This window comes from Jaculus jaculus, chromosome 5 (assembly GCF_020740685.1).
Source record: "Jaculus jaculus isolate mJacJac1 chromosome 5, mJacJac1.mat.Y.cur, whole genome shotgun sequence".
NCBI classification, from domain to species: Eukaryota; Metazoa; Chordata; class Mammalia; order Rodentia; family Dipodidae; genus Jaculus; species Jaculus jaculus.
Window position 1 is genome coordinate 46,324,098 of NC_059106.1, and position 26,856 is coordinate 46,350,953.

The 26,856-nt window shown below is 45.6% G+C and overlaps 1 protein-coding gene across 1 annotated transcript in view; it reads left to right on the top strand.

Annotated features, from left to right (window-relative positions):
• Window positions 1-185: 185 nt before the first annotated feature.
• Clcn6 (chloride voltage-gated channel 6) overlaps window positions 186-26,856 on the top strand; it is a 45,338-nt gene continuing 18,667 nt past the window's right edge. Inside the window, exons 1-13 of the mRNA XM_045150768.1 lie at window positions 186-340; window positions 1,918-1,977; window positions 10,317-10,382; window positions 10,773-10,838; window positions 12,719-12,785; window positions 15,298-15,404; window positions 16,905-17,031; window positions 19,644-19,711; window positions 21,384-21,442; window positions 24,401-24,533; window positions 25,116-25,229; window positions 25,496-25,662; window positions 26,220-26,346. Coding sequence (XP_045006703.1) covers window positions 254-340; window positions 1,918-1,977; window positions 10,317-10,382; window positions 10,773-10,838; window positions 12,719-12,785; window positions 15,298-15,404; window positions 16,905-17,031; window positions 19,644-19,711; window positions 21,384-21,442; window positions 24,401-24,533; window positions 25,116-25,229; window positions 25,496-25,662; window positions 26,220-26,346 — 1,248 coding nt within the window. The 5' untranslated portion in view covers window positions 186-253. The remainder of the gene's footprint in view (window positions 341-1,917; window positions 1,978-10,316; window positions 10,383-10,772; window positions 10,839-12,718; window positions 12,786-15,297; window positions 15,405-16,904; window positions 17,032-19,643; window positions 19,712-21,383; window positions 21,443-24,400; window positions 24,534-25,115; window positions 25,230-25,495; window positions 25,663-26,219; window positions 26,347-26,856) is intronic.

Here is a 26,856-nt window from a genome sequence, read left to right on the forward strand (position 1 = left end):
CCGCCTCGCGGGCGGCCGGAAGTCCCGCCTCCAAGATGGCGGCGCCCGAAGGCCTCGTTGGAAGCCGTCCCTGTACCGTCATGTGACGCGCGCCCTCGCTCCACCCGTCGGCAGCCACTCCCTGGGTCCGTTCCCCTAGCTCGAGATGGTCACGTGACCCTCCCGGGGCCAGTCACGTGAGGCGCGGCTCCCAGGTGGGAGGGGTGGGGGGAGGCGTTGGCACCGGGGTCCGGAGTGGCAGTAAAAGAGGAAGATGGCGGGGTGCAGGGGCTCCCTGTGCTGCTGTTGCAGGTGGTGCTGCTGCTGCGGGGAGCGTGAGAGCCGCACCCCGGAGGAGCTGGTGAGCTGCGGGCGGAGCGGGCTGGGGAGGGGGCGGTTGCTAAGGGACAGCGAGAGGCGTTGCCGGGGGGTGGGGCCGGGCCGGACCGCGCCGGCAGGTGGCTGCGGGTGGGGCCTGGGGACCGCAGCCTGGGCTCTGCAAGCATCCGCCCTTCTTCGCGTGCCCGACTCTCAGTTCTTTCCTCCTCACCCCTCCCTGCAGTCTCGGGGGGAAATCACAGCCAGCTCGGGTGAATCCCATCTGTATTTTCTTTTATGTCCCTCTGAAAGGACTTTTGAATGAAGCCAGCAGGCGTTTTTCTGAATGAGCCCCTTCGTAGCACTTTGTGCTCATGCCGCTGGTTTAGTTTCTGCAGCCTCGTCTTATTCAATCAATCCCTCACCCTTTCTGGGTCACTGATGTCCACCTTCCCTCTGCAAAGCAACCTGGGAAAACTTGAGCGGTGTCCCCAGAGTTGACAGGTTCTCCCATCAGATTGCATATTTCGGCACATCATTAGTTTATCACGTTATTGCAAATCTTCTGCTCCTTTAGTTGCCATCGCACATCTTTGAGGTGTCTTGACGGCTAAGCCTGATTATATGGAGAATGTACTAATCAATAGAAGTGATGAGTTCAGCTGATGACAAGATCTCATCTTTCTCCCAATTATTTTAAAAATCATTTTCCCCTTGTTGATGAATCCAGCTGATTCAGACACTAACAACGGGTTTTGCTAATACTTCTCTTCCATCTTTTTTTATAAAGTTTTTTTTTCTTTTTTTCTTTTTTGAGGTAGGGTCTCACTCTAGCTCAGGCTGACCTGGAATTCACTATGTAGTCTCAGGGTGTCCTCGAATTTATGGCGATCCTCCTACCTCTGCGGTGCTGGGATTAAAGGCATGCGCCACCACACCCGGCTTTAAAGTGCTTGTTTTTTTTTTTTTTTTGTTTGTTTGTTTGTTTTTGGTTTTTCGAGGTAGGATCTCGCTCTGGCTCAGGCTGACCTGGAATTCACTATGGAGTCTCAGGGTGGCCTCAAACTCATGGCGATCCTCCTACCTCTGCCTCCCAAGTGCTGAGATTAAAGGCGTGCGCCACCACGCCGGGCCTAAAGTGCTTGTTTGTTTTTTAACTTTATTTTATTTATTTGAGCGTGAGAAAGAGGCAGAGAGAGAGAGAATGGGCGTGCCAGGGCCTCCAGCCACTGCAAATGAACTCTGTATGCATGCGCCCCCTTGTGCTTCTGGCTTATATGGGTTTTGGAGAATCCAACCAAGGTTCTTTGGCTTTGCAGGCAAACACGCCTTAGCCACTAAGTCATCTCTCCAGCCCCCTTCCACTCTTTTTTTTTCAAATACTTTTATTTTTACTTATTTATTAGAGAGAGAGAATGGGTGCACCAGGGCCTGTAGTCACAGCAACCAAACAACAGATGCATGCACCACTGTGTGCAGCTGGCTTATATGGTTTCTGGGGAATTGAACCTGGGTCCTTAGCCTTTGCAGGCAAGAGCCTTAACTGCTAAGCCATTTCTCCAGCCTCCTTTCACTGTTAATTAATAAAAAGGCCTCCCTTCTGTGAATCTGTTTTTCTAGACCATCCTTGGGGAGACACAGGAAGAGGAGGATGAGATCCTTCCAAGGAAAGACTATGAGGTGAGGTCGGCAGATGCTGTTTTGGGTAACTAAAGTAGCAAGTGGCTATTAAAATATACATTTTTATTTTATTTTATTTTTTTCAGGAAAGTTATTTTTTAAAATATGTTTTCATTTGTTTTTTTATTTATTTGAAAGCAACAGACAGACAGAGAAAGAGGCAGATAGAGAATGGGCATGCCAGGGCCTCCAACCACTACAAACAAACTCCAGATGCATGCGCCCCCTTGTACATCTGGCTTATGTGGGTCCTGGAGAATCAAGCCTAAAACCAGGGTCCTTAGGCTTCACAGGCAAGCGTTTAACAACTAAGCCATCTCTCCAGCCCAAAATATTATTTTTATACTTAAAAATTTTTTAATACCTTTTTATACTTTTTTACATTTTTAAACTTTATTTATTTATGTGAGAGAGTGAGTGAGAATGAGCATGCTAGGGCCTCCAGCCTCTGTAAATTAACGTCAGATGCATGTGTCACCATGTGAATCTGGCTTATGTGGGTACTGGGGAAGTGAATCTGGGTCCTTAGGCTTTACAGACGAAAGGCCTTTTTTTGTTTTTGTTTTTGAGGTAGGGTCTCACTCTAGCCCAGGCTGACCCGGAACTCACTATGTAGTCTCAGGGTGGCGCTATGCCTCCTGAGTTCTGAGATTAAAGGTGTGTGCCATCATGCCCAGCTTTATTTATGTTTTTTGGTTTTGTCAACATATAATGTCCTGGGCTTATTTTGTGAGAATTCTATCACAATTTCTCCAGGTGGGATAAAAACCTTAAGGATAATGTATGCCACTGGCCCAGACATCCAGACCATGGTACTGACTAAGCACTAGTAGTGGTTCCAGCTCTGCCTTTTAAAATTCATGTGCAAGGAGAGGGAGACAGAGAGACTGGGTGCACCAGGGCATCTTGCTACTGCAGTGGAACTCTAGACATGTGTCACTGCGCATCTGGATTTATGTGGGTACTGGGGAATCAGTCCCCTGAGTGGCTGTTCACATCAGAGTGAAGCAGCTATTCCAGCCAGAGATACTCTTTGACCTTCTGTTCCAGGGAGCAGAGAAGAGATAACTGGGCTCCTGGGAAAGGGGCCAAGCACGTCTTTTTCTTTACCTTAACCCCAAACAAGGTCTGTGTTGATGTTGGTATAGATCTGTGGTATATATTTGCCCTAAACGTTTTTTGTTTTGTTTTGTTTTGAGGTAGGGTTTTGCTCTAGCCCAGAATGACCTGGAATTCACTATGTAGTCTCAGGGTGGCCTTGAACTCACAGCAGTCCTCCTACTTCTACTGAGGTAGGTAGGAGGACCCTTTAAGTTTGAAGCCAGACTGGGGTAACAGAGTATGTTCAAGGTCAGGCTGGGCTAGACCCTACCTTGAAAATTCATTAAAAAAAAAGGGTGTGTGTGGCCAAAATGTTGGTAGTGAGACTGATTATCACTTAATTGGTGCAAGATTTTTTTTTTTTTTTTTTTGGTTTTTCAAGGTAGGATCTCATTCTAGCCCAGGCTGACCTGGAATTCACTATGTCGTCTCAGGGTGGCTTCTAACTCACAGAGATCCTCCTACCTCTCTCTCTCGAGTACTGCAATTAAAGGTGTGTGACACTGCACCCAGCTTTTGATGACCTTTTGTATGGCATTTCAAATAACAAAATTAAGCCAAGATTGTATAATGTTTAAACTATTTAAAAAAAGATAATAGAAGTCTTATTACTCATTCAGTAATTATTCATTACTGAATAACTGTTTTAATCTGTTCTCCCTCCCAACTTGATAACAACTTTTATGTTGCTACTTTTCCACATTTTATTTGCTTATTTATTTTATTGTTTTCAAGACATTCTGGTTAGCTAGCCTCATCTGGCCTGAACTCTTGTAACCTAGGCTGGACTCCAAGTCAAGATCCTCCTGCCTTAGCCTCTTAGTGCTGAAATTACAGGTATGCACCATCACTTCTGACTTAAGGTATTTTTATTTTATTAGTTTCTTTGCATGTTTATTTTGGGAAATAGGGTCTGTGTAGCCCAGGCTGACTTCTTTCGAGAATTTTTCTTGCCACTGTCTCCCCAAGTGCTGGGATTACAGGAGTATATATATCATGCTGTTTCTATCATATAATATTATATAGTTCCCTTCCTTCCTTTTCCTTCCTCTTTCTTTTTTCCTTTTATTCCTCTCTCTTTCTCTTTGCTTTGCACATGTAGCCCTAGCTGATATAAAACCACTATATCTCAGGCTACAGTGTTTTTTTTTGTTTTGTTTTGTTTTGTTTTTTCCTGAGACAGGGTCTCTTGTAGCCCAAACTGGCCTTGAATTTCCTATGCAAGTGAATATGACCTTGAACTTCTTATTTTCCTGCCTCAACTTCCCAAGTGTTCCTTCCCACCCACTTGTTGAAAACATCTTATGTGTTTTTTATTCCTCCTTCAGGAGTTTAGGCCTTGGACTTGACCTTTTCTTTGGTAAACTGGGTTAGAGTAACAGAATGTTAGAATCCCCATTTTGTGTGGCATCGTGTCAGTGTGTGTACAGGGGCAGATCAGAGGCCATCCTCAGATGTCGGCCCTGGCCTTCCACCTTGTTTGAGGTAGCAGGGTTTCTTGTCCTCTGCTGTCTACACCAGGTGAGTTGTCCTGGGATTGTAGGTGCTTGCACTCTTGTGTCTGGCTTTTCATGGATTCTGGAGATCTAAACTCAGCTACTCATGCTTGTGCGGTAGCATTTTATCCACTGAGCCTTCTCCTTAGCCCTAGAGTCCCCATTGTGATAGCCAATTTTTTGGTTTGTTTTTGTGTTTGTTTTATTTTGAGGCTAGGTCTCCGCTTTTACTATAGTCCAAGCTGACCTGGAAATCATTCTGTAGCCTGGGCTGGCCTCAAACTCACAGAAATCCTCTACTTCAGCCTCTTAAGTGTTGTGATTAGGTATGAACCATCACATCCCAGCTTGGCATTTATTTTTACAGACAGTTTGAATTCATAAGACCTGTCAGGTTATTAACAGTGATGCTTTCTTGCAGGTCCCAGAGCCTGTATTGCTCTTTTGAGTTAGGGAAAGGTTCTGCTTAGCAGAAGACTTTAAAGCCTCCCATTCTTGGCTTTTGCCATCCCCTTAGCTCACCTAGGTTCATGGTCTGCTTGAGGGGATCCATTTTATTATTTTGATTTTCTGGGGTAGGGTCTCGCTCTAGCCCAGGCTGACCTAGAGTTCATTATGTAGTCTCATGGTGGCCTCAAACTCATGGCAATCCACCTGCCTCTGCCTCCCAAGTGCTGGGATTAAAGGCGCGTACCACCATGCCCGGCTGAGTTTATTTATTTTATTTTATTGTTTTTTTGAAGTAGGATCTTGCTGTAGCCCAGGCTGACTTGGAGTTCACTATGTAGTCTCAGGGTGGCCTTGAACTCAAGGTGATCCTCCTACCTCTGCCTCCTAAGTGCTGGGATTAAAGGTGTATACCACTGCACCTGGCCCTGAATTTATTTTCTTTCTTTATTTTTTTAAAGATTTTTATTTTATTGTTTGGTTTTTTGAGGTAGGGTCTCACTCTGGCCCAGGCAGTCTCAGGGTGGCCTTGAACTCACAGCAGTTCTCCTACCTGTACCTCCAGAGTGCTGGGATTAAAGGTGTGTACCACCATACCTAGGTAAGATTTTTATTTTTATTCATTAGAGATGGGGGTGGAGGGGTCGTGGGGAGGGAGAATGGGCACTCCAGGGCCTCTAGCCAGTGCAAATAAACTCCAGATGCATGCACCACCATATGCATCTGGTTTACATGGGACCTGGAGAATCGAACCTGTGTCCTTAGGCTTCACAGGCATGCTCCTTAATCACTAAGCCATCTCTCCAGCTCCCTGATTTTATTTTATTCATTTTAAATATTTTATTTTATTTATTTGACAGAGAAAGAGGGAGAGAGAGAATGGGCATGTCTGGGCCTCCAGCCACTGCAAACAAACATCAGATGCATGCACCTCCTTGTGCATCTGGCTAACGTGGGTCCTGGGGAATCGAACCTGGGTCCTTTGGCTTTGCAGGCAAACACCTTAACTGCTAAGCCATCCTTTACTCCTTGATTTTATTTTTATATCATTCATTATTGTGTGTGTGTGTGGGTATGATATGTACCTGTGTAGTATGTGCACATGTATGTGCAAATGTGCACACACTACATATGCAGAGGTTTGTGGTGTATGGACATCTGGTGACTTTCTCTGTATCTTCAATCTTATTTCCTTGAGAGGGAGTCTCACACTGAGCCTAGATCTCACCATGTGTTGTTTAGGCTGGCCATGGCTTTTTACATGGATGCTGGGGTCCAACTTAGGTGCTTGTGCTTTCACAGCAAGTGCTCATCCCCCAAGCCTTCTCCCTAGTCCCTACACATGCCCTTTCCTGCTTGAATGCCAGCCTTCCTCTTTATGCTTCATGCCAGTTACCATTTTGCTCATAACCACAGTAGCAGGGTACCTGTACAAATTACTGAAGAGATAGCGAGACAGCTCAGTGAGTAAAGTGTTTGCCATATAAGCACGAGGACCTGAGTTTGGATCCCTAGCACCCATGTAAAATGTGGGGTGTGGTAGTGCACAGTTGTAAACTCAGTGATGGGTGGATTCCTAAGGCTTGCCAGCTAGCAATTCTAGCCCAGTCAGTTAGCTTTAAGTTCAGCAAAAGACCTTGTGTTAACAAATAATGTGGGGCTGGGCTTGGTGGCACACATCTTTAATCACAGCACTTGGGAAGCAGAGGTAGCAATATCTCCATGAGTTTGAGGCCACCCTGAGACTACATAGTGAATTCCAGGTCAGTCTGGGCTAGAGTAAGACCTTACCTCAAATTACCAAAAAGAAAAAGAAAAAAAAAAGTAGGGCTGGAGAAATGGCTTAGCAGTTAAGGCACTTGCCTGTGAAGCCTCACGTTCAAATCTTTAGGTCCCACATAGCCAGATGCACAGTGATGCAAGCACATGCTGTTGTACATGCGCCACAAGGGGTGCACACGTGTAGTGGTCTTTTGCAGCGGCTAAAGGTCCTGGCATGCCTATTCTCTCTCTGTCAAAATAAAAAGATAATAATGTGGAGAGAGACTGAGGAAGACACTTGACATAGACATCTGGCCTGCAGACATACAAAAATGCATGCACACACGTGAATGGAGGGGAGAAGGGAGGGAAGAAACAGAAAGAGAGATGGGAGAGGAAAGAATGGGGCCAGAGCCCCCAGCCACTGCAGAAGAACTCCAGACCTATGAGTCCCCTTGTGCATCTGGCTAACGTAGTCCTGGTGAATGGAGCCTCGAACCAGGGTCCTTAGGCTTCACAGGCGAGCGTTTAACCACTAAGCCATCTCTACCCCCCCCCAAAAAAATTCAAAAAATGAATAAAAAGGTTTTAAAAAGAAAAAAGAGAAAACAGAACAAGACAAAAAACAAAAAGAAAACGATTTACAGGGCCGGGTATGGTGGCATATGCCTTTAATCCTAGCACTTGGGAGGCACAGGTAGGAGGATCGCTATGAGTTTAATCAAAATGGGATCATGTTATACATTTCAGTTTTGTTTTGTTTTCTGATGTTGGGAATTTAACCCAGGACCTTGTGCATGCTAGGTAACTGTTCTACCACTGAGCTGCATCCCTAAGTCCTTATTATACATTTTACTGTGCATCTTGTTCTTTTTTGGTTTTTTGAGGTAGTGTCTCACTAGCCCAGGCTGACTTGGAATTCACTATATAGTCTCAGTGGCCTCAAATTCATGGTGATCCTCCTATCTCTGTGCTGGGATTAAAAATGTATGCCACCACACATGGCTTTTTTTTTGGAGGTAAGGTATCACTCTAGGTCAAGCAGACCTGGAACTCACTGTAGCCCAGGCTAACCTTGAGGTAATATAATACTACCTCAGTCTCTGAAGTGCTAGGTTTAAAGGTGTGCACTACCACCCCTGGCTTTCTCGTTTCATTTTTAATTTTTTCATTGCATCTTGCCACCCCCCCTTCTTTTTGCTTAGTGTTTGAATATTTTCCGTATCTTCCTGTTATAGACTTGCTGTGATTATTTCGTTGTTTTGTGTAGTCTTTAGATATATGATTACTGATTTATCAGTCTCCTCTCACTATTCCCCAACTCCCACAAAAACGAATTTGGACCTGCTGCTAGTAGTCCTGTAGATGGAATCCGTGTCAGGTATCACACTGATTGTCCAACTTGAAACCTTTTCCTGGGACAGGGGCTGTCAGGCCAGTGTCCAGCACATTCTTCAACTGCTGATGCTGTGGAATGGGTCTGGGGGAAAGGAAGCACAGGGAAGACTATTAGTATAAAACTGAAATGACTAAGACAAATGTAAATTAAAATTTTGACGGATTTAGTGAGTTTTATTATTAAAAAAAATAAAAATAAAACTGAAATGATTTCCTCTGAATTGTTTCATCAAAATGTCCTTGGCACCTCTGCAAATTGTTTGTAGGATATTCTTGTTTTGCAGAGCATGGCTAAAGGAGCATGCACTGCTGTAGAAGCCAGGCTGAACCTGTGCCTCCTCCAAACATAAGCCAGAAGTCAATTTTAAAGTACTCTCCATCTGGGTTTGTATTGTGACCAGCCTTGTTCTCCTAGAAACTGCATATAAAGGTTGTTATAATTAGTTGACCTGAATTAACATGGTTCTGGATAATTGGATGTTTTGTTCACATCTAATGGAGTAATTTGGGCAAGACTGGTGATAACTGAAGGTCTTTAGCTGTTTTGTAGAGACAGGGAAAATCCTTCTTTCTGTGATGCTTGGGATGGGACCCAGGGCCTTGTGCATGCTAGGTAAGCATGCTGCCTCTGACCTTACATCTCCAGCCTTAAAAGTATGCCATTTAAAACTTTCCCTGGGGGCTGGAGGGATGGCTTAGCGGTTAAGACATTTGCCTGCAAAGCCAAAGGACCCAGGTTCAATTCCCCAGGACCCACATGAGCCAGATGCACAAGGGGGCACATGTATCTGGAATTCATTTACAGGGCTGGAGGCCCTGGCATGCCCATTCTCTCTCTCTCTCTCTCAAATAAATAATAAAATATTAAAAAAAAAAAAAAAAAAAACTTTCCCTGGGACTGGGGAAATGGCTTAGTGGCTAAAGGTATTTTCTTGCAAAACCTGCTGGTCCAGGTTTGGTTCCCTAGTACCCACATAAAGCCAGATGTACAAAGTGACGTATGCATCTGGAGTTCATCTGTAGTGGCAAAAGGCCCTGGCATGCCCATATTCTCTTCCTCTCTCTGATCTCAAATAAATGTAAAAAAATTTTTTAAAGACAAATTTTTTTTTGGTTTATCAAGGTAGGGTCTCACTGTATCCCAGGCTGACCTGGAATTCACTATGGAATCTCAGGGTGGCCTCAAACTCATGGCAGTCCTCCTACCTCTGCCTCCCAAGTGCTGGGATTAAAGATGTGTGCCACCACACCTGGCCCTTAAAGACAAGTTTCATATGTATGTATGTATGTATGTGTGTGTGTGTACTTACCTATTAGAGAGAGAATATGTGTGTGTGTGTGTGTGTGTGTGTGTGTGTATACTTATCTATTAGAGAGAGAATGGGTGCTGTAGGGCTAGCCAGTGTAGACGAACTCCAGACACACTCACCACCTTGTGCATATGGCTTATGTGGGTACTGAGGAATTAAACCTGGGTCCTTAGGCTTAGCAGGCAAGTGCTTTAACTTCTAAGCCATTTCTCCAGCAAATTTTAAGCCAGGCATAGTGGCACACACCTTTAATCCCAGTGCTCGAGAGGCAGAGGTAGGAGGGTTCCTGTGAGTTCGAGACCACTATGAGACTACATAGTGAATTCTAGGTCAGCCTGGGCTAGAGTGAGACCTTACCTCAAACATTGCCTCCCCCCCCCCAAAAAAAAGACAATTTTTAGCCAGGCATGGTGGTAGAATTGCTGAGTTTGAAGCCAACCTGGGCTAGGGTTAGACCCTCCTTTAGTTAAAAAAAAAAAAAAGAAGACGACAGTTTTCCTGGGAGCATGAAGTGTTCTTGGGAGTCAGCAGTGCTGGACCTCACTGTGCATGCAGACACTGGAGGGTCTCAGGCAGGATCTGAAGCTGCAGGCTTATGTGGCCCAAGTCTGCATTGTGTCCAGACGAACCCTTCTGGCACTGCAGATGCCTATCCTCCCACCCAAATGCAGGAATTTGGAGCTTTGTCTTGTGTTAGAGTTCCACGTCAGCCTATGCTAGAGTGAGACCCTACCTCAAAAAACCAAAAAAAAAAAAAAAAGTTGTCTTAATTCCTAACTCTCCCTTCATGGATATAACATTTGTTACTCCTGCATCCCCCTTCCAGAGTTTGGACTATGATCGCTGTATCAATGAGCCTTACTTGGAGGTTTTGGAGACCATGGATAACAAGGTGAGTCCCACAGCTCTTGATCTCTCAGGACCAAGTAGGTCTTCAGATGAGATCAGGGTCGTATGTCCCATAGGCCTGAGTAGGTAGGTCTTAGGATAGTTTATCTTTGTTTCAAAATATTGCAGTAAATACCCGTCCCCCTTGGCCTTTAAGCCTTTTCATGAGATAGTGATGTTTAAGTCCCTAGACATTCCTCCTGCCAGTCAGGGTACCCTGAGTTATGGTACCCAGCCCAGCCTGTAGGGTTTGTCATTCTCACATTGTGTGCCTGCTGAGGTCCCAGCTCTCCCCTCACCAGCTTGCTGTCTGTGGCCGTTAGTATAGAGCTGGTTGGACAAGATGCATTCCTTCCCTGTAATAAAAGGAACTGTTCTTTTCCCATGCAAACAGAAAGGTCGACGGTACGAGGCCGTGAAGTGGATGGTGGTGTTTGCCATTGGAGTCTGCACTGGGCTGGTGAGCAGCAGATCATGGGAATCAGAGGGAAAGCCCTGGCCTGATGAATGACTTTGGTCATTTGTCACTCTAACATTGATGGCATTGTCATAGCTAAGACTGCCATTTCTTTTTGGTGTGTTCTTTTAATAATCTTGGCCCAGTTTTTCATGCTTCCTTTACTTCTGCTTTGTGAAGTGAAAGGGAGGCATATAATTCTGGACTCTGTAAGCCCTCAAAAGCTTGGCCAGAACTTATCTCTTAGGATATGACTATAGGTCATAACCCATAATCTACCTGATAAGTGAGATGATACATCTGTCTAGCGGTAGGTAAAGTATCGGATGGAGTGCACTGTGGGTGTTGACGTCACGCCACCCTGGCTGCTCCTTCACGTTGCTTATTTATCTAGAACACAGTGGAGGGTGGAGGCTCCTGGACTCCACAGTCCATAGGTGGCTCACAGACAGGGAAAGCTGAAAGCATCGCCAAGGAATATGAAAGCAAATGTCTGGGTTCATAACTGCAGGCTTCATATTACTAGTCCTGAAGAAGGGAAACTGGAAAAGTCAGCAGCCAGCCACAAGGCACATGCGGGGTCTGGTTTCCACTGATAGTGTTAGGGTAGATGCCTGGCCTAGCAGTGGCTGTGTTATTATCCCTTCTCTAGAACTGGCCACAGGCCTCCTACTTAACTCTCCTCCACATACCTGGGGAGTGTCAGCAAGTGTTTCCTATACACAGCTCCAGCCACAGTCCACGTTTATGGACTTTTTTTTACTATAGTAAATTCACAAGGAATGTTTTCTAGTGGGACTATTAGTGTTCATAAGGCCTGTTTGCTGCCATTCTGGTGAATACCACCGGACAGGAACTTGGGTTGGCTTAGTTGCTTTGTTTTATTAAAACTGGTGTCCCAGTACTTGGGAGGCTGAGGTAGGAAGATCACCATGAGTTTGAGACCACAGAGTGAATTCCAAGTCAACCTGGGCTAGAGGGAGACCCTACCTCAAACAAATAACTCCCCCCCCCAAAAAAAAAAAACCCTGAGCATCTATTTTGTGTATATCCTTGTTGTAGATATCCCTGTCCTGAGTGTGGTCGTTTACATTGTACTTGTAAGTCTGCCTGCTACTATTCTGTCCAGCTCCTTGGAACCACCAGTTACTAACACTGGCCATGTCTCCTCTGGCCTTTAAGATGCTCAGAAGGAAGCCCCCTTTTTAGCATGGGGCAGCCCTCAGCCATAGCCACTTTCCTCGTCCTTTGATGTGCTATGCTCCCTGCTTTGTTGCTAAAAGGCCTCTAGACATTGGCTGGAGGGAAGGCCAGAGTTAAAGTAAGAAGCCTTCGACCCTTACTCTCCTAGATTAGAAGGCTTTCTGGGTGTCCCTTACGTGTTACGTGAGTAGAACAGTGGAGCTATAGCTTCTGTTCCTACTACTCAGGAGCCTGTGGCCGTAGGGTGGTTCTCAGTCAAAATAATGACTTACAAATATAAAACACCTTAACAAACACCCAGAAAACACATACACCTGAGAATAAGTGTTGCCCTTTAAATTAGTGTCTAAGCCAAGTGCTTATTTAGCTAGGCATCACTGAAGACATACCTGGGCTGTTCTTCTGAATCTTTTTTTGGAAACCATGTGGTTCTTCATGCAGCTAGGCCTTACTCCTGTTTAACCACATAAGGGTCATCTTGCTCTCTCATCTTCTCTGCATCTTGTACCCCTTCCTTTCTTCTGTGTAGGGTTAGGAGGTCAGGCTGGGGCAGGATCTCCTCAAAAGCCAAAGTAGACTAATACGCAGTTCACTCCCTCGTTGGTTGGTGACAGTGTCACACGAAGTATGCTCGTACCTCACTTGGGAATGGAGATGTGTTGGTCTCTTGCTCTTTGCAGGTGGGACTCTTTGTGGACTTTTTTGTGCGACTCTTCACGCAACTCAAGTTTGGAGTGGTGCAAACATGTATCCTTTGTGTGGCCTCAGCTCCTTGAGGTTCCTTCTTGTCCAGAAATGAATACACAGAGCCGGGTGTGGTGGTGCTTGTCTTTAATCCCAGCACATGAGTGGCTGAGGTCCTTAGTTCAAGGCCAGCCTTGGGCTACCAAGTGAATTTCAGGTCAACCTGAGTTAGAGTGAGACTCTGCCTCAAAAGAAAAAAAAAAAATAAAGGAAAGTAAAGAAATGAATAAACATGGGATCTGAAAGCTACTTACTATAGGCTTTTATTTATAACTGGAGGACAGAAAAGGAAGTAGTGAGATATTCATATTCATGGTGGGAAAGACTCAGATGTCACAAACCTGGCAGTGTTTACAAGTTCAGTGTTCCAGTTAGCCTTCCAGTAGAATTTATCATGGAAGGCAACAGTGCTCTTTTTACATCAGTCTTGAAAGAATAAAGGACCAAAGGTAGTTTATACAGTTTGAACAACAAGCAGGTAGACTTGCTGTCAAGACTTATAAAACAGGATGTCATTGTTGAAACCATGTCTAGTTAGTGCAGATAATGCCCAGTTAAAACACTAGGAAGATTTGAGAAAAGCAAACCCTTATCTATGCATATCAAAATATGACTGACAGCTAATGTCAGCAATTAGTGGGGAAGGGAGGGATTATTTAATAAAAGACGCTGGGACATCGGCTGCCCATGTGAAGAACTATAAAATTAGATACCTGCTTTTATAAAGCTAGATTATAGATGGATTAAAGGTTTATTTTTATTTTTGAGATGGTCTCGTATAGCCCAGTCTGGACTCAGACTCACTATGTAGCTGAAATTTGCCTGGACTTCATGGCCCTTCTATCTCTGCTTCCTGAGTGTTGGGATTACAGCCTTGCACCACTACGCCAGGCTTGCAAAACAAAGTGCTAAGAGACTAAATAGCATCAAGCATAAGAAATAATTTCTTAAAATTCAAGAAGGCTTATGGGAGCTATCAATGAAAAAGTTAAAAGAAATTCTAGAAAGCTATAAAGGAAAAGACTAACAAATGTGAACACATCAGAGTAAAGATTTATGAGACTGACGCACTACCTACTGCAAAGTAAAGATTTATAAAGACAACCGTCCAACCCACAAATGAAGAAGTACCACAAATACAGTGAAAAACAAATCACAGCCTGGGATAGGGTGTTTTCTATGCATTTAAGAGACAAAGCCAGGCCTGGTGGTACTTGCCTATAATCCCAGCTACTCAGAAGGCTGAGGTGGGAAGATCAAAAGTTCACTGTTAGTCAGGTGTGGTGGCACCCGCCTTTAATCCCAGTACTGGGGAGGCAGAGGTAGGAGGATTGTCATGAGTTCAAGGCCACCCTGAGACTACATAGTGAATTTCAGGTCAACCTGGACTAGAGCGAGACTCTACCTCGAAAAACCAAAAAAAGTTTATTGTCTGTGCAGGATATAAAATGAGTTATAGGCAGGCCTGGGCAACTTAGTGAGATGCTGTCTCAAAGTGACAATAAAAAAGGGCTGGGGATGTCGTTCAGTAGAGCACTTTACTTGTATGAGTATGGCCCTGGGCTTAAGCCACAGTATTGTGCCAAGGCACGGGGAGGGGAATAAAAGACCAAAAGAATGCGTACATCTTAAGAAAAAAAAAAAATAGCGCAGGGAGTTCTCAGAGGAGGACAGCAGAGTGGCCACTAAGTGACAATAAGAAATAGAAGGTGTGTATTCCTTCCAGACTTCTCTTCCAGACATGGATTTCAGATGTGGCTGAGGCAACTTTTGTGGCAGCTTTATGACAACAGAAGGTTGAATTGCCAAATGAGGAAATGGAAAAATTATGGTTTATTTAGGGTATAATTTTACATAGAAGCTAAAATAAATGAGCCACAGCTGTGTGTATCAAAAGGGCTAATTCTCAGCAGTGTGTTGAGAGAGGAAAAAGGATGTAAAATGTACACACAGCACAGAATAGAGTGGTATGCATATATCAGACACATAGGGAAGGCTGAGCAGTAGGTCACTGGTAGTTTCTCCCTGACAGGAGGGAAAAGGGGATGGTTTGTTTAGGTATATCTAATGGCTGTTTAAAATCTGTATCAAGGGGGGGTGTGGTGGCGCATGGCTTTCATCCCAATATCGGGAGGCAGAGGTAGGAGGAGCGCCATGAATTCAAGGCCACCATGAGACTACATAGTGAATTCCAGGTCAGCCTGGGATAGACCCAGCAAGACCTTACTTAAAAAAAAAAAAAAAAAAAAAAATCTGGAGCAAATATGGCATGATGGTAAGGTTTGCTAAATCTAATTGTGAGTGTATGGTGTTTTTTATTTTTATAATGTTTGGGGTATTCCCTATCTTTAAATGGTTCTTAATGTAGACAGCATCCAAGGCGCTTTCAAGAACTGTGGTGTCTCACAGGAAGGTGTGCCCCTGAGCAGTCGACCTGACATAGGGGAGGAAGCACTGTTTCTAGTGAATGGGACGCACATGTCTGGGAGCCATTTTCCTTGACCCAGTTTTGCAGCGGTGGAGGAATGCAGTCAGAAAGGCTGCCTTGCCCTGTCCCTCCTCGAACTCTTGGGCTTTAACCTGACCTTTGTCTTCCTGGCAAGCCTCCTGGTCCTGATTGAGGTGAGGCCGTGTGGAAGTTGCCTGTGCGGTTCTGGAGCCTGCGCTTGTCTTCTCTAGCTCCATTTGGAGAATGTCAGGAAATGCTATATGTAGCATGTGGGTTTCTGCAGAAGTGCCCTCTTCTTCATTTGGACATATTTCTGGAAGCTCTAGTTTCTGGTGAGATGAGAGAGGAACATGCAGCCAGGGAAGGTGGTTCTCAACAGCAGCAGCACATAGAAACCACCTGGAGAATTGTTATAAAATGTTCATGCAGAAGCCGGGCATGGTGGTGCACACCTTTTTTTTTTTTTTTTTTTTTTGCTGTTGAGGTTGGTTGTTTCTTTCTTTCTTTCTTTTTTAATGACTTTTTATTTACTTTGTGTATATATGGGTGTACAAGGGTCTCTTGCCACTGCAAACAAATGTCAAACATTCAGTACTTTGCATCTGGCTTTACATGGGTGCTGGGAAATTGAACCTGGGCCAGCTGACTTTGCAAGCAAGTACCTGTAACCACTAAGCCACTTCCACAGCCGTTTTTTTTTTTTGTTGTTCAATTTTTTTATTAACACCTTCCATGATTATAAAAAATACTCCATGACAATACTCTCCCTTCCCCTAGGTGGCACACACATTTCATCCCAGCACTTGAGAGGCAGAGGTAGGAGAATTGCCATGATTTTGAGACCACCCTGAGACTACATAGTGAATTCCATGTCAGCCTGGGCTAGAGTGAAACCTTACCTCAAAAAAACAAAAAATAAAATAAAATAAATAATAACTATAGTGAACTGGGCATGGTAGCACACACCTTTAATCCCAGCACTTGGGAGGCAAAGGTAGGAGGATCGCAGCGTGTTTGAGGCCACCCTGTGCCTACGTAGTGAATTCGAGGTCAGCCTGGGCTAGAGTGAAACTCTACCTCAAATACACAAAGCAAAACAAAAAAATTTTTCATACAGGGCTGGGAGATGGTTCAGCCAAAAGCACTTGCCACTTAAACATGAGGGCCTGGGAAGACTTGAGATACCTTAAGTTTGATTCCCCAGAATCCACATAAGAAACTCAGCATGGTCATGCACAACTGTAAGCCCAGTCCACAGGCTGTTGGAGACTAGAGACTTCAGTACTTATGAACAAAATGTAGCTCTGGGTTGAGGGAAAGAACCTGTTTCAAGGAAGTGTGAAGGTGAGCAATAGAGAAGGGCACCCAAAAGTTTTCTCTGGACTCCACACCCACACTCATGGTGTGTGAGCGTACACACACACACACACAGATGTGTAGAGGTGGGGTGCTTCAGTGATGACTGAAACATTTCCAGATGATGCAGATGCTCCACACTGATCAAGGAACTTTCTAGAATGTTCATGCTCCTGTTGCCTGTGAAACCTGTTTAGTCAGGAGTTGGGCAGGGTGGGAAAACCTTGGGTCTCTCTGTTGGGCTGTTTACATGTTGAGGGCAGACTAAAGACTGAGTGGGTTTTGAATTTCTGGGTGTGCCTCTTGTTTCTCACCAGCCAGTGGCAGCAGGTTCTGGAATACCTGAGATCAAATGCTATCTGAATGGCGTGAAGGTGCCAGGAATTGTTCGGCTCCGAACCTTGCTCTGCAAAGTCTTCGGGGTACTATTTAGTGTGGCTGGAGGTAAGGAGGGGCTTTCTACTTTTGCTTTCAAATGTTCAGGGGTGAGCCAGGCGTTGTAGCACATGCCTTTAATCCCAGCACTCGGGAGGCAGAGGTAGAAAAGGCTGGCTGTGAGTTTAAGGCCACCCTGAGACTACATAGTGAAATTCAGGTCAGCCTGGGCCAGAGTGAGACCCTACCTTGAAACCCCCCCCCCCAAAAAAAAAAGTTCAGGGGTGAAGATGGCTTTCCTGTGTGCATGGATGAGATTAGGATTGAAGGCCCATCACTTAGCAGATGTCTGCACTTTTTGCCCCTGTTACTTTTCTCAACTGTGACAAATGCCTAACAGAAACACCTTAAGGGAGGAAAGGTTTACGTGGCTGGCTCACAGTTTTAGAGGGATTTCAGCACATCATTGCAGAGAAGGCAGGACAGTTTCCAATGGTGGGAGCAAGTGGTGTAGACTTCCACATTGTGGACCAGGGCTAGGCTATAACTTTTTTTTTTCAAGGTAGGGTATCTCTCTAGCCCAGGCTGACCTGGAATTCACTATATCATCTCCAGGTAGCCTCGAACTCACAGCGATCCTCCTACCTCTGCCTCCCAAGTGCTGGGATTAAAGGCATGTGCCACCACACCTGGCTTAGGCTATAACTTTTAAAGGCCTGCCCTCAAGTGACCCACATCTGATTGGCTGTCTCCCCCTCCTACAGGCTCCATAACCTCAAAGTAGCACCATGTACTAGGGACCCAGGGCTCAAAACTTGAGCCTGTGGGAGACTGTAACGTTGTTCATGACTCTTCATGATGTGTATCCTCTTTCTCTCTCCCTCCCTCCCCTCTTTTCTTACTCTTTCTCCTGGGGCTGGCCTGAACTTTAGATCTTCCTGCCTCAGCCTCCCAAGTATTGGAATTACAGACATATGCCACTGTGCCTGTCTTGTCCACTACTTTAAGATGCAGATGCTAGGGGTTGGAGAGATGGCTCTGCAGTTAAAGGCACTTGTTTGCAATACCTGGTGGCCCAGGTTTGATTCCAAGGAACCCACATAAATCCAGATGCACAAAATGGCACATATATCTAGAGTTTGTCCTGGTGCGGCCATGTTTCTTTGTCTCTCTCCTCACAAATTAATTAATTAAAAATAAATAAAATGCAGACAGTATTAGTATGCTGTCATCAGAGATGTCCAACAAAGGTAGCATTCAGTTTTGAAGTAGAAAGACCATGTTGTTGGTTTGTGGAGTTGACTTGGCCAAAGTCAGCATGCTTTTTGTATAAACAACCAGATGGTAAAATAATTTAGGCTTTGTTTGATTAATTGTTTTTTTCAAGGTAGGGTCTTACAGTAGCCTAGGCTTATCTAGAACTCACTCTGCAGCCCCAGGTTGGCCTCAAACTCATAGTGATCCTCCTACTTCTGCCTCCAGAGTGCTGGGATTAAAGGCGTGCACCACCACACCCACCTCTAATTTAGGTGTTGAAGGCCAACAGATAGAGCAGAGGATATAGTGTAGGTGCTTATGTAAGTAATTGTTTACTCGCACCTGTGATCTCAGTACTTGGGAGGCTGAGGAAGGAGGGTCAAAGCAAATTCAAAGACAGCCAGGGTTACATCATTCCAGGCCAGTTTGTGCTACAGAGTGATACCCTGTCTCAGAAAACAAAACAAAAGATGTAAAAGCTCAGGGCCTGGTGGCACAGGTTGAAATTCAGCTTCTTAAGAGGCAAGTTCTTGATGGCCAATTCAAGGAATAACTAGGGATGTAGAGGGAATTCAGGGCCAACCTGGGAAACTTAGTGAGACCCTGTCTTAAAATATAACAACCAGAAGTTTGGTAGATATCTGTAGTCTCTGCATTTGGAAGACAGAGACAGGAGGATCACTGTGAGTTTGAGGTCAGCAAGTTCCAGGCCAGCCAGGACTACACAGGGAGATCCTGTCTCAAAAAATAAACAAAGTAATAATCAAAAGAGTAAAGTATTAGTAATATACTGATAGCTCAGTGGTAGAGTACTTGCCTGGGATGCACAGGCCTTGGGTTCAATCCGCATTACCAGATGAATAATGGATAGATGCCATTCTTAGCTCTCAGGCTATGTAAAAACAGGAAAGGAAACTGGGTGTAGTGGTGCATGCCTTTAATCCCAGCACTTGGGAGGCAGAGGTAGGACAATCGCTGTGAGTTCAAGGCCACCTTCATAGTGAATTCCAGGTTAGCCTGGGCTAGAGTGAGACCCTACCTTGAAAAACCAAAAATGGAAGAAAAAAAAAGGAAAGGGCTGGAGAGATGATGGGTGAGTGGTTAAAACTGCTTGCTTGCAACACCTAATGGCCTGGGTTTCATTCCTCAGTACCCATGTAAAGCCAGTTGCACAAGGTAGCACTTGCATCTGGAATTGTCCATTCTCTCTCTTTCTCTCTGCGTCTCTCTCTCTCTCTCAAATCAAACAATCAATAAATGAAAATATTTAAAATAAAAAGCAAAAGCATCCATGGGCTGTGGTTTGCTGACCCTGGATATTAAATATAAAGAGTATTAGAGCGAGAGAGAAAGGATTGTGTAGCAAAGGTCTCTGGAGCCAGACGCCCTCTACTGACTATGTTTCCCTTTCTCACCGTTCCCAGGGCTCTTTGTGGGGAAGGAAGGTCCCATGATCCACAGTGGTGCTGTGGTGGGAGCTGGCCTCCCTCAGGTAAGGGTTGGTGGGTCAAATAGTGTATCCCTCAGAGTGGGCCTGGGCCTCCTGCATAGGCCTTGTGGTTGGATTTGGAAAAATTCATTTGATCTCCCTAAGGTGATTTCAGAACCTTACGCCACCTGGGGTTGAGATGAAAGCTGTGCAGCCTGTCTTCTAGCAGAGCACCTAACTTATGGATCCAAGTTTTCATAATGCCCTCTGAGTCTTACGACACGGAAGGAAAAACTATGGCATAGACAAGAAAAGCCACCCAGTATTTTAGCAGCTACTGCTATGAGCCTTCACTCAGTGTGGCTGGGGGCCATTCCATGGTGCCAGCACTGTGGGGCTGGAAGGCGCAGCTGAGGTGGTCTCAGGTCCAGCTTGTACGCAGTCCATGCTGTGAGGCATAGTGATAAGAGTTGGAATTACCATGGGATATATTTTATAATCATGGAAAATGTTAATAAAAATTAAAAAAAAAAAAAAAGAGTTGGTGCCAGGCGGGGTGTTGCCTGCGTAACAGACTACATCCCAGCTCCTTTCCTCTCTCCAGGCACCCTGACTGGTTATTGGTCACTCTCCTTTTCAGGTGAGGCTGCCAACGGACCATTTCAGGGCTCCAGAGCTCCCACTGAACAGTTAAATTCATTTATTATTCATTCCATTATTTACGTATTGACACAGGGTTTCTCTGTGTGTCTCAGGCTGGTTTAGATCTGGCTGTGTAGTCCAGGCTGGACTTGAATTCAAGATCCTCTTACCTCAGGCTTTCCTATATGGGCCAGCTAGCACAGCCAACATTCCCATTCTTTTATTTTTAAATTAATTTTTTCTATTTTCATAATCGATATAATTTCCAGTTAACACCCTTCTTCCCCATTGCCCCATCTTTTTCATGCCTTTTAAAAAACCCATTGAATTAAAGCCGGGCGTGGTGGTGCATGCCTTTAATCCCAGCACTCAGGAGGCAGAGGTAGGCGGATCACCATGAGTTCAAGGCCACATAGTGAATTCCAGGTCAGCCTGGGCTAGAGTGAGACCCTACCTTGAAAAACCAAAAACAAACAACAACAACAACAAAAAACATTGAGTTAAATTAGAGTTGTTTGTATGAAAAGCTCTCATTCTTAAGGGCTTTTCTAGACTTTAGGGTTGTTTGAGACATTTGAGACATCTCAGACCCTGGTGAACCACCATTTGACCTCCTCTGTTCTAAGAAAGAAAAGGACTTGGCATTAATCTGAATTGTTGGGGCGGAGGGTAGAAGGCTTTCTTCCAAGGCCTATCTTCTCATTTTTCTTGCTATCCTGCCTTAAGTACCCAGTGTTCCAGAGGTGGGAAGAGGCCAAGCATAGAGGGGTTATCAGCGGGAGACTCTGGGGGGGTCTACTAGCAGCCCAGAGCGGATGGTAGATGATTCTGTCATACGTAGCAGCCTGCAGTTGATTCCAGACCGCCACTCAGCTTCTTCCCTTCTTTGTGATCGTTCACTTTGCACAGTGTGCAGTTTCTGAAGGGTCTAGATACTGAGGGTCAGGGAAGACAAGCTCCTCCCACAGGAGAAGACTTCCTTTTTCCCAGTTAGCTGTTCTGGATGCTTCCTTATTGTGGCACACATGTGTAGCCATGTTCAAGTAAAGGGGCCCCTGATTCTAGCAGCTTCTGACTGTTTCTTCTGTTTTAGTTTCAGAGCATCTCCTTGCGGAAGATCCAGTTTAACTTCCCCTATTTCCGAAGCGACAGGTATGGAAAATGTCAGGAGTTGCTGTCTATGAGGAAATAAAACATCATGTTGCTGGGCATGGTGGCGCATGCTTTTAATCCCAGCACTTGGGAGGCAGAGGTAGGAGGGTCGCTGTGAGTTCAAGGCCACCCTGAGAATACATAGTGAATTCCAGGTCAGCCTGAGCTAGAGTTGAGACCCTACCTCGAAAAACCAAAAAAATAAAAATTTAAAAAACCTGTGTATTGCCTGTTAGACCTGCTCCTTGCTCTAGCATGACTTATTGTCATCCTTCTGGTCAGGCTGTTGATGAGGAAAGAGAGAGGCCTTTGCATTTTTCTCTTTCAAAAAATGAGAAGCAAGTCAGGCGTGGTGGCGCATGCCTTTAATCCCAGCACTTGGGAGGCAGAGAGGTAGGAGGATCACTGTGAGTTCAAGGCCACCCTGAGACTACAGAGTTAATTCCAGGTCAGCCTGGACCAGAGTGAGATCCTACCTAGAAAAAACAACAACAAAAAAAAAAAAAAAAAAAAAAGAAAAAGAGCAGCAAAAGGTCCAATTATACATCCTGACTTTTATTTCCACTTGCCACAACCCCAGAGCCATTGCAGACAGTGAAGATGGTCCGATATTGAAAGCCCAGCAAGGAGAGGGTGCGGCAGTCATACAATCAAGGTGTTTGTATTCCTGAGCGACAGACTTACTCAGCTTCCTTTCTGGGCTGACAGTGGCCTCCCTGGCTACTTTCTAAGTGTGTAGATGTGTGTGTTACTGCCCTGCACACGTGGAGGGCCCTTGGAGTAGCTGGGCTTTCATAGACTGACGGCCTCTGGTTTTTTGTGTTCCCGCGTCCTTGCTCTCCCACTCTGCCATGCTTGGACATGATCCCACCGATGCTCTGATGGGGTCTGGCTCAGCAGCTGCTACTGGACATCCCTGATCCCCTCACCGTGGGCCTATCAGTCCATGTTCCCAAGTTGTTAGACAGTTGTCGTTACACCTGACACAGTCAGCTGAAGAACGGGAAGGATTTATCTTTGCTCACAGTCTCCTTCCACCTCATGTCCAAGAATACAGAAAGAGAAAGAGGCAAAGGGTCTAAGATCCCAATATCCTTTTTATTTTATTTTATATTTTTTTAGTTTTTTGTTTTCGAGGTAGGGTCTTGCTCTAGCCCAGGCTGACCTGGAATTCACTATGTAGTCTCAGGGTGGTCTCGAACTCATGGCTATCCTCCTACCTCTGCCTCTCCAGTGCTGGGATTAAAGGTGTGTACCACCATGCCCAGCACCAATATCCTTTTGTGTGTGTATTTGGGGGCGGGGGCTGGAGAGATGACTTAGCAGTTAAGGCATTTGCCTGTGAAGCCTAAGGACCCAGGCTCAGTACCCTAGTACCCACATAAGCCAGATGCACAAGGTGGTACATTTGTTTGGAGTTTGTTTGCAGTGTCTGGAGGCCCTGGTGTGCACATACTCTCTCACTCTCTCTGCTTCTTTCTCTCTCTCTCAAATAAATAATAATAAAAACCAAAAACATGTTTTTAAAAACTTTGAAAGAGAATATGGGCATGCCAGTACCTCTTGCCACTGCAGATGAAGTCCAGATGCATGTACCACTTTGAGCACCTGGTATTATGTGAGTACTAGGATATTGAACACACGCATCAGGCTTTGAAAGCAAGTACCTGTAGCCACTGAGCCATCTCTCCAGCCCCCTGTATCCCTTTTATTTTATTTTTTTGTTTGTTTACTTTTATTTATTTATTTGAGAGTGACAGAGAAGGAGGTAGAGAGAGAGAGAGAATGGGCGCGCCAGGGCCTCCAGCCACTGCAAAAGAACTCCAGACGCGTGCGCCCCCTTGTGCATCTGGCTAACGTGGGTCCTGGGGAATCAAGCCTTGAACCAGGGTCCTTAGGCTTCACAGGCAAGCGCTTACCGCTAAGCCATCTCTCCAGCCCCGTATGTCCCTTTTGAGTGCATACCCCAAATGACATAACGTCCTCCTAACAGGCCCACCTCATAGCTTCCACCAGCTTCTAGTAGTGCCTCAGTCTGTGGACTGAGTCTTTTTTATAATAATCATTTTTAAAAATTATTTATTTATTTGAGAAAGAAAGAAGCAGATAGTGAATGGGTGCACCAGGGCCTCTAGCCTACAGCAAATTCATGTGCCACTTTGTGCATTTGGCTAAAGTGGGTCCTGGGGAATCAAACCTGGGTCCTTTGGCTTTGCAGGCAAGTGCCTTAGCTAAACAATCTCTCCAACTCAATAATCTTTAAAATTTTTAAAAATATTTTTAAATTTTTAAAAATTTATTTGACAGAGAAAGAGGGGGAGAGAGAGAGAGAAAGACATAGGGAGAGAGAATGGGTGTGCTAGGGCCTCCAGCCATTGCAAATGAACTCCAAATGTGTGCACCCCCTTGTGCATCTGGCTAATGTGGGTCCTGGGGAATCGAACCTGGGTCCTTTGGCTTTGCAGGCAAGCGCCTTAACCACTAAGTCATCTCTCCAGCCCTCATTTTTTATTTTTATTTATTTATTTGTATGCAGAGAGAAAGAGAATGAAAATGAATGGGCACACCAGGGCCTCTAGCCACTGCAAATGAACTCCAGATGAATGTGCCACTTTGTGCATCTGGCTTTACATGGGTACTGGGGAATTGAACCCAGGTGGTAGGCTCTGCAGGCAAATGCCTTAACCACTGTGCTCTTTCTCCAGCCTGGGACCAAGTCTTGAACACACAGGCCTTGGAAGACATTTCAAAACCAAACTAGAAAATGTGGGGGCATGTGTCCCAGAGGCTGCTGTGGCTTACTCTTCAGGGCCCTGTCCTTTTGTGATCCTGACTGCTCATGGGCTGTGAGGGAGAATATTCAAGGATAAGGAAATGAGAAGCTGTCTTTTTGGTCTGAGCGCTCTTTCTTAGATAAACCATCTGTTTCTCCCCTGCTCTTCTGCTTCTCTTCTGCAGAGACAAGCGAGACTTTGTATCAGCAGGGGCAGCTGCTGGGGTTGCTGCAGCTTTTGGGGCTCCAATCGGGGGTACCTTGTTCAGTCTGGAGGAGGGCTCATCCTTCTGGAACCAAGGGCTCACGTGGAAAGTGGTAAGGAAACTGTCAGTGGAAGTCATCCCCTGAGTACATATCCAGCACTCACCTGGACATCTCTAGACATTTCACTATGTTTTTTGGTGAGACCAGACAGCTGACTGGATTGGAATTTCCTGTGCTATAGAGTTATCACCTCAAACTATGTGTTTGTGCTTTTCATCTTAGCCCTTCCCACCCCCTGACAATCCACCCCATACTAAACTGCTGCTGCCCTCTCTTCATGCACGCTGTGACATAGTGTGAAAGTCACTGTCTCAGAAGGTGGGAATGACAGGGATGGGGCTTGAACCCATCTGTTAGGGTGGTGGTCTCCCTTCCTGTTCCTCTTCCTCTCAGGCTCAGGGCCTGCTCTGTGATGAGTCCCTAAGTGCCAGGAGTGTCCAGTGTGCTGGTGGAGCGAAACAGGCTTAGAGCCTGGGCTTCACGCCCTCCCCTTCTCTGAGGTATGTCCTCTGAGGTAATCATCATGCCCCGACCCCAGTCCAGACTCTGCAGACCTCTAGTGGAACTTTAAGAGGAACTGCTAGGGGGTGAGGATGTGTCACTAGTGTTCTTGTTTTGTCATCTCTCCCCTAGCTTTTTTGTTCCATGTCTGCCACCTTTACCCTCAACTTCTTCCGTTCTGGGATTCAGTTTGGAAGTTGGGGTTCCTTCCAGCTCCCTGGATTGCTGAACTTTGGCGAGTTCAAGGTATGTCTTGTGATTTTCTCTTAAGATTTCTGACTTGGCCTGTAAAACTTGCTCTGAAGTAGGGACCAGAGAGAACTGGTCAGAGGAATAGATAGAGCTTCTAGCATGGCCATCTCTCCCACGCATGCCCACTTGCTGTGAGTGTGAGTAGTGTTTGGCTCTGGCATGAGGGAAGGCAGCCCCTGGTTTCTCTCTTCTCTTCTGTCCTTTCCTGTTCTCATGGCCACTCTGGTTTTTCTCTCTCCTTCCCTTCCCCCTTATCTCAGTGTTCTGACTCTGATAAAAAATGTCATCTCTGGACAGCTATGGATTTGGGTTTCTTCATCGTGATGGGGGTCATTGGGGGCCTACTGGGAGCAACATTCAACTGTCTGAACAAGAGGCTGGCAAAGTACCGTCTGCGAAATGTACACCCCAAGCCTAAGCTCGTCAGGTATGTGCATCCGCCTCTCCCAGCCTGCTGTGTCTCCCTGAGCTTTGGGTGCGGTAAGCAAGCGCTCCTGGGGAAGACGACCCTGTGAACAGACCCAGCTTCCCACACCCTTTGATGTCCAGCCTGAAGCTGAGCATGTAACCAGGGTTGGCAATTTCATCCTGCTCAGTCAACAGATCGAAAAGGCCGAGTTTAGTTCTCAGTGGCTAGTTGGCTCCCATACTCCTTACCTGCCACCAACACATGTGACAAAAGTCAGGAGGGGCCAGCAGGGCCTTGCTGAGAGCTGGCTGTCTGGAGATAGATGCCACTTTGTCCTGGACTTATCATGGAAGGCTATTTAGTTCCTTGAGGGAGCTGGTGTGGCCTCCTTTTACTGAAGATGGTTGGAAACAGGCAAGTCTGGGATGAATTCTGCACATGCATGTGCACTGACCAGGACTGCTGGGTTTGCCCTGTGGGGAGAGGGGTGTTGGGGATAAGCAGGGTGTGCTTTTGGGTTCTCAAGCCTAGGTGTCTTTTTTATTGGATTGTGACAGCTGTGGTCTATTCCCTAGAGTCCTGGAGAGCCTCTTGGTGTCCCTGGTAACCACTGTAGTGGTGTTTGTGGCCTCCATGGTGTTAGGAGAATGCCGACCAATGTCTTCTGCGAGTCAAATTAGTAATGACTCATTCCAGCTCCAGGTAATCCCAGCACACTTGCCACCTTTGTCTTCCAATCCAAAACATGGGGCTGTGTAGAGCCAAACATGTTAGGTTTGCTGTTCCATACCTGTAGTGAGTCACTGAGAGACATGGAATGTGTGGTTGTCATTTGCCTGAGAGGATACATGCAGTTGCCTCTGTCTTTTCCACTTCTGGGAATGACTGGCTCTTCTCTAGTCACCAAAACTCATTGGAAGCAAGCTTGGTAGCTGATTGCTCACTGCCTCAAGCTTCATTACACTTCTACCTCTTCAAGCCTGCAGGGACCTACTGGCCCAGGGCCTCATCACTCACTATCTCACCTTTGTGACTGTGACACTCATTTTTAGAATGGAGACTAAAGGATGCAAAACTAACTGCTCTTCCTGGCATCTGGCTCTTGGTGGGTTGGATTCATTGACTGATGTGTGTCCTTTTTGAATTTCCCCCTTTCCCTTCCTTAGAGACAGTTCCGTTTCCCATAGCCTTTCCCTAGGGAGTTAGGCAAAG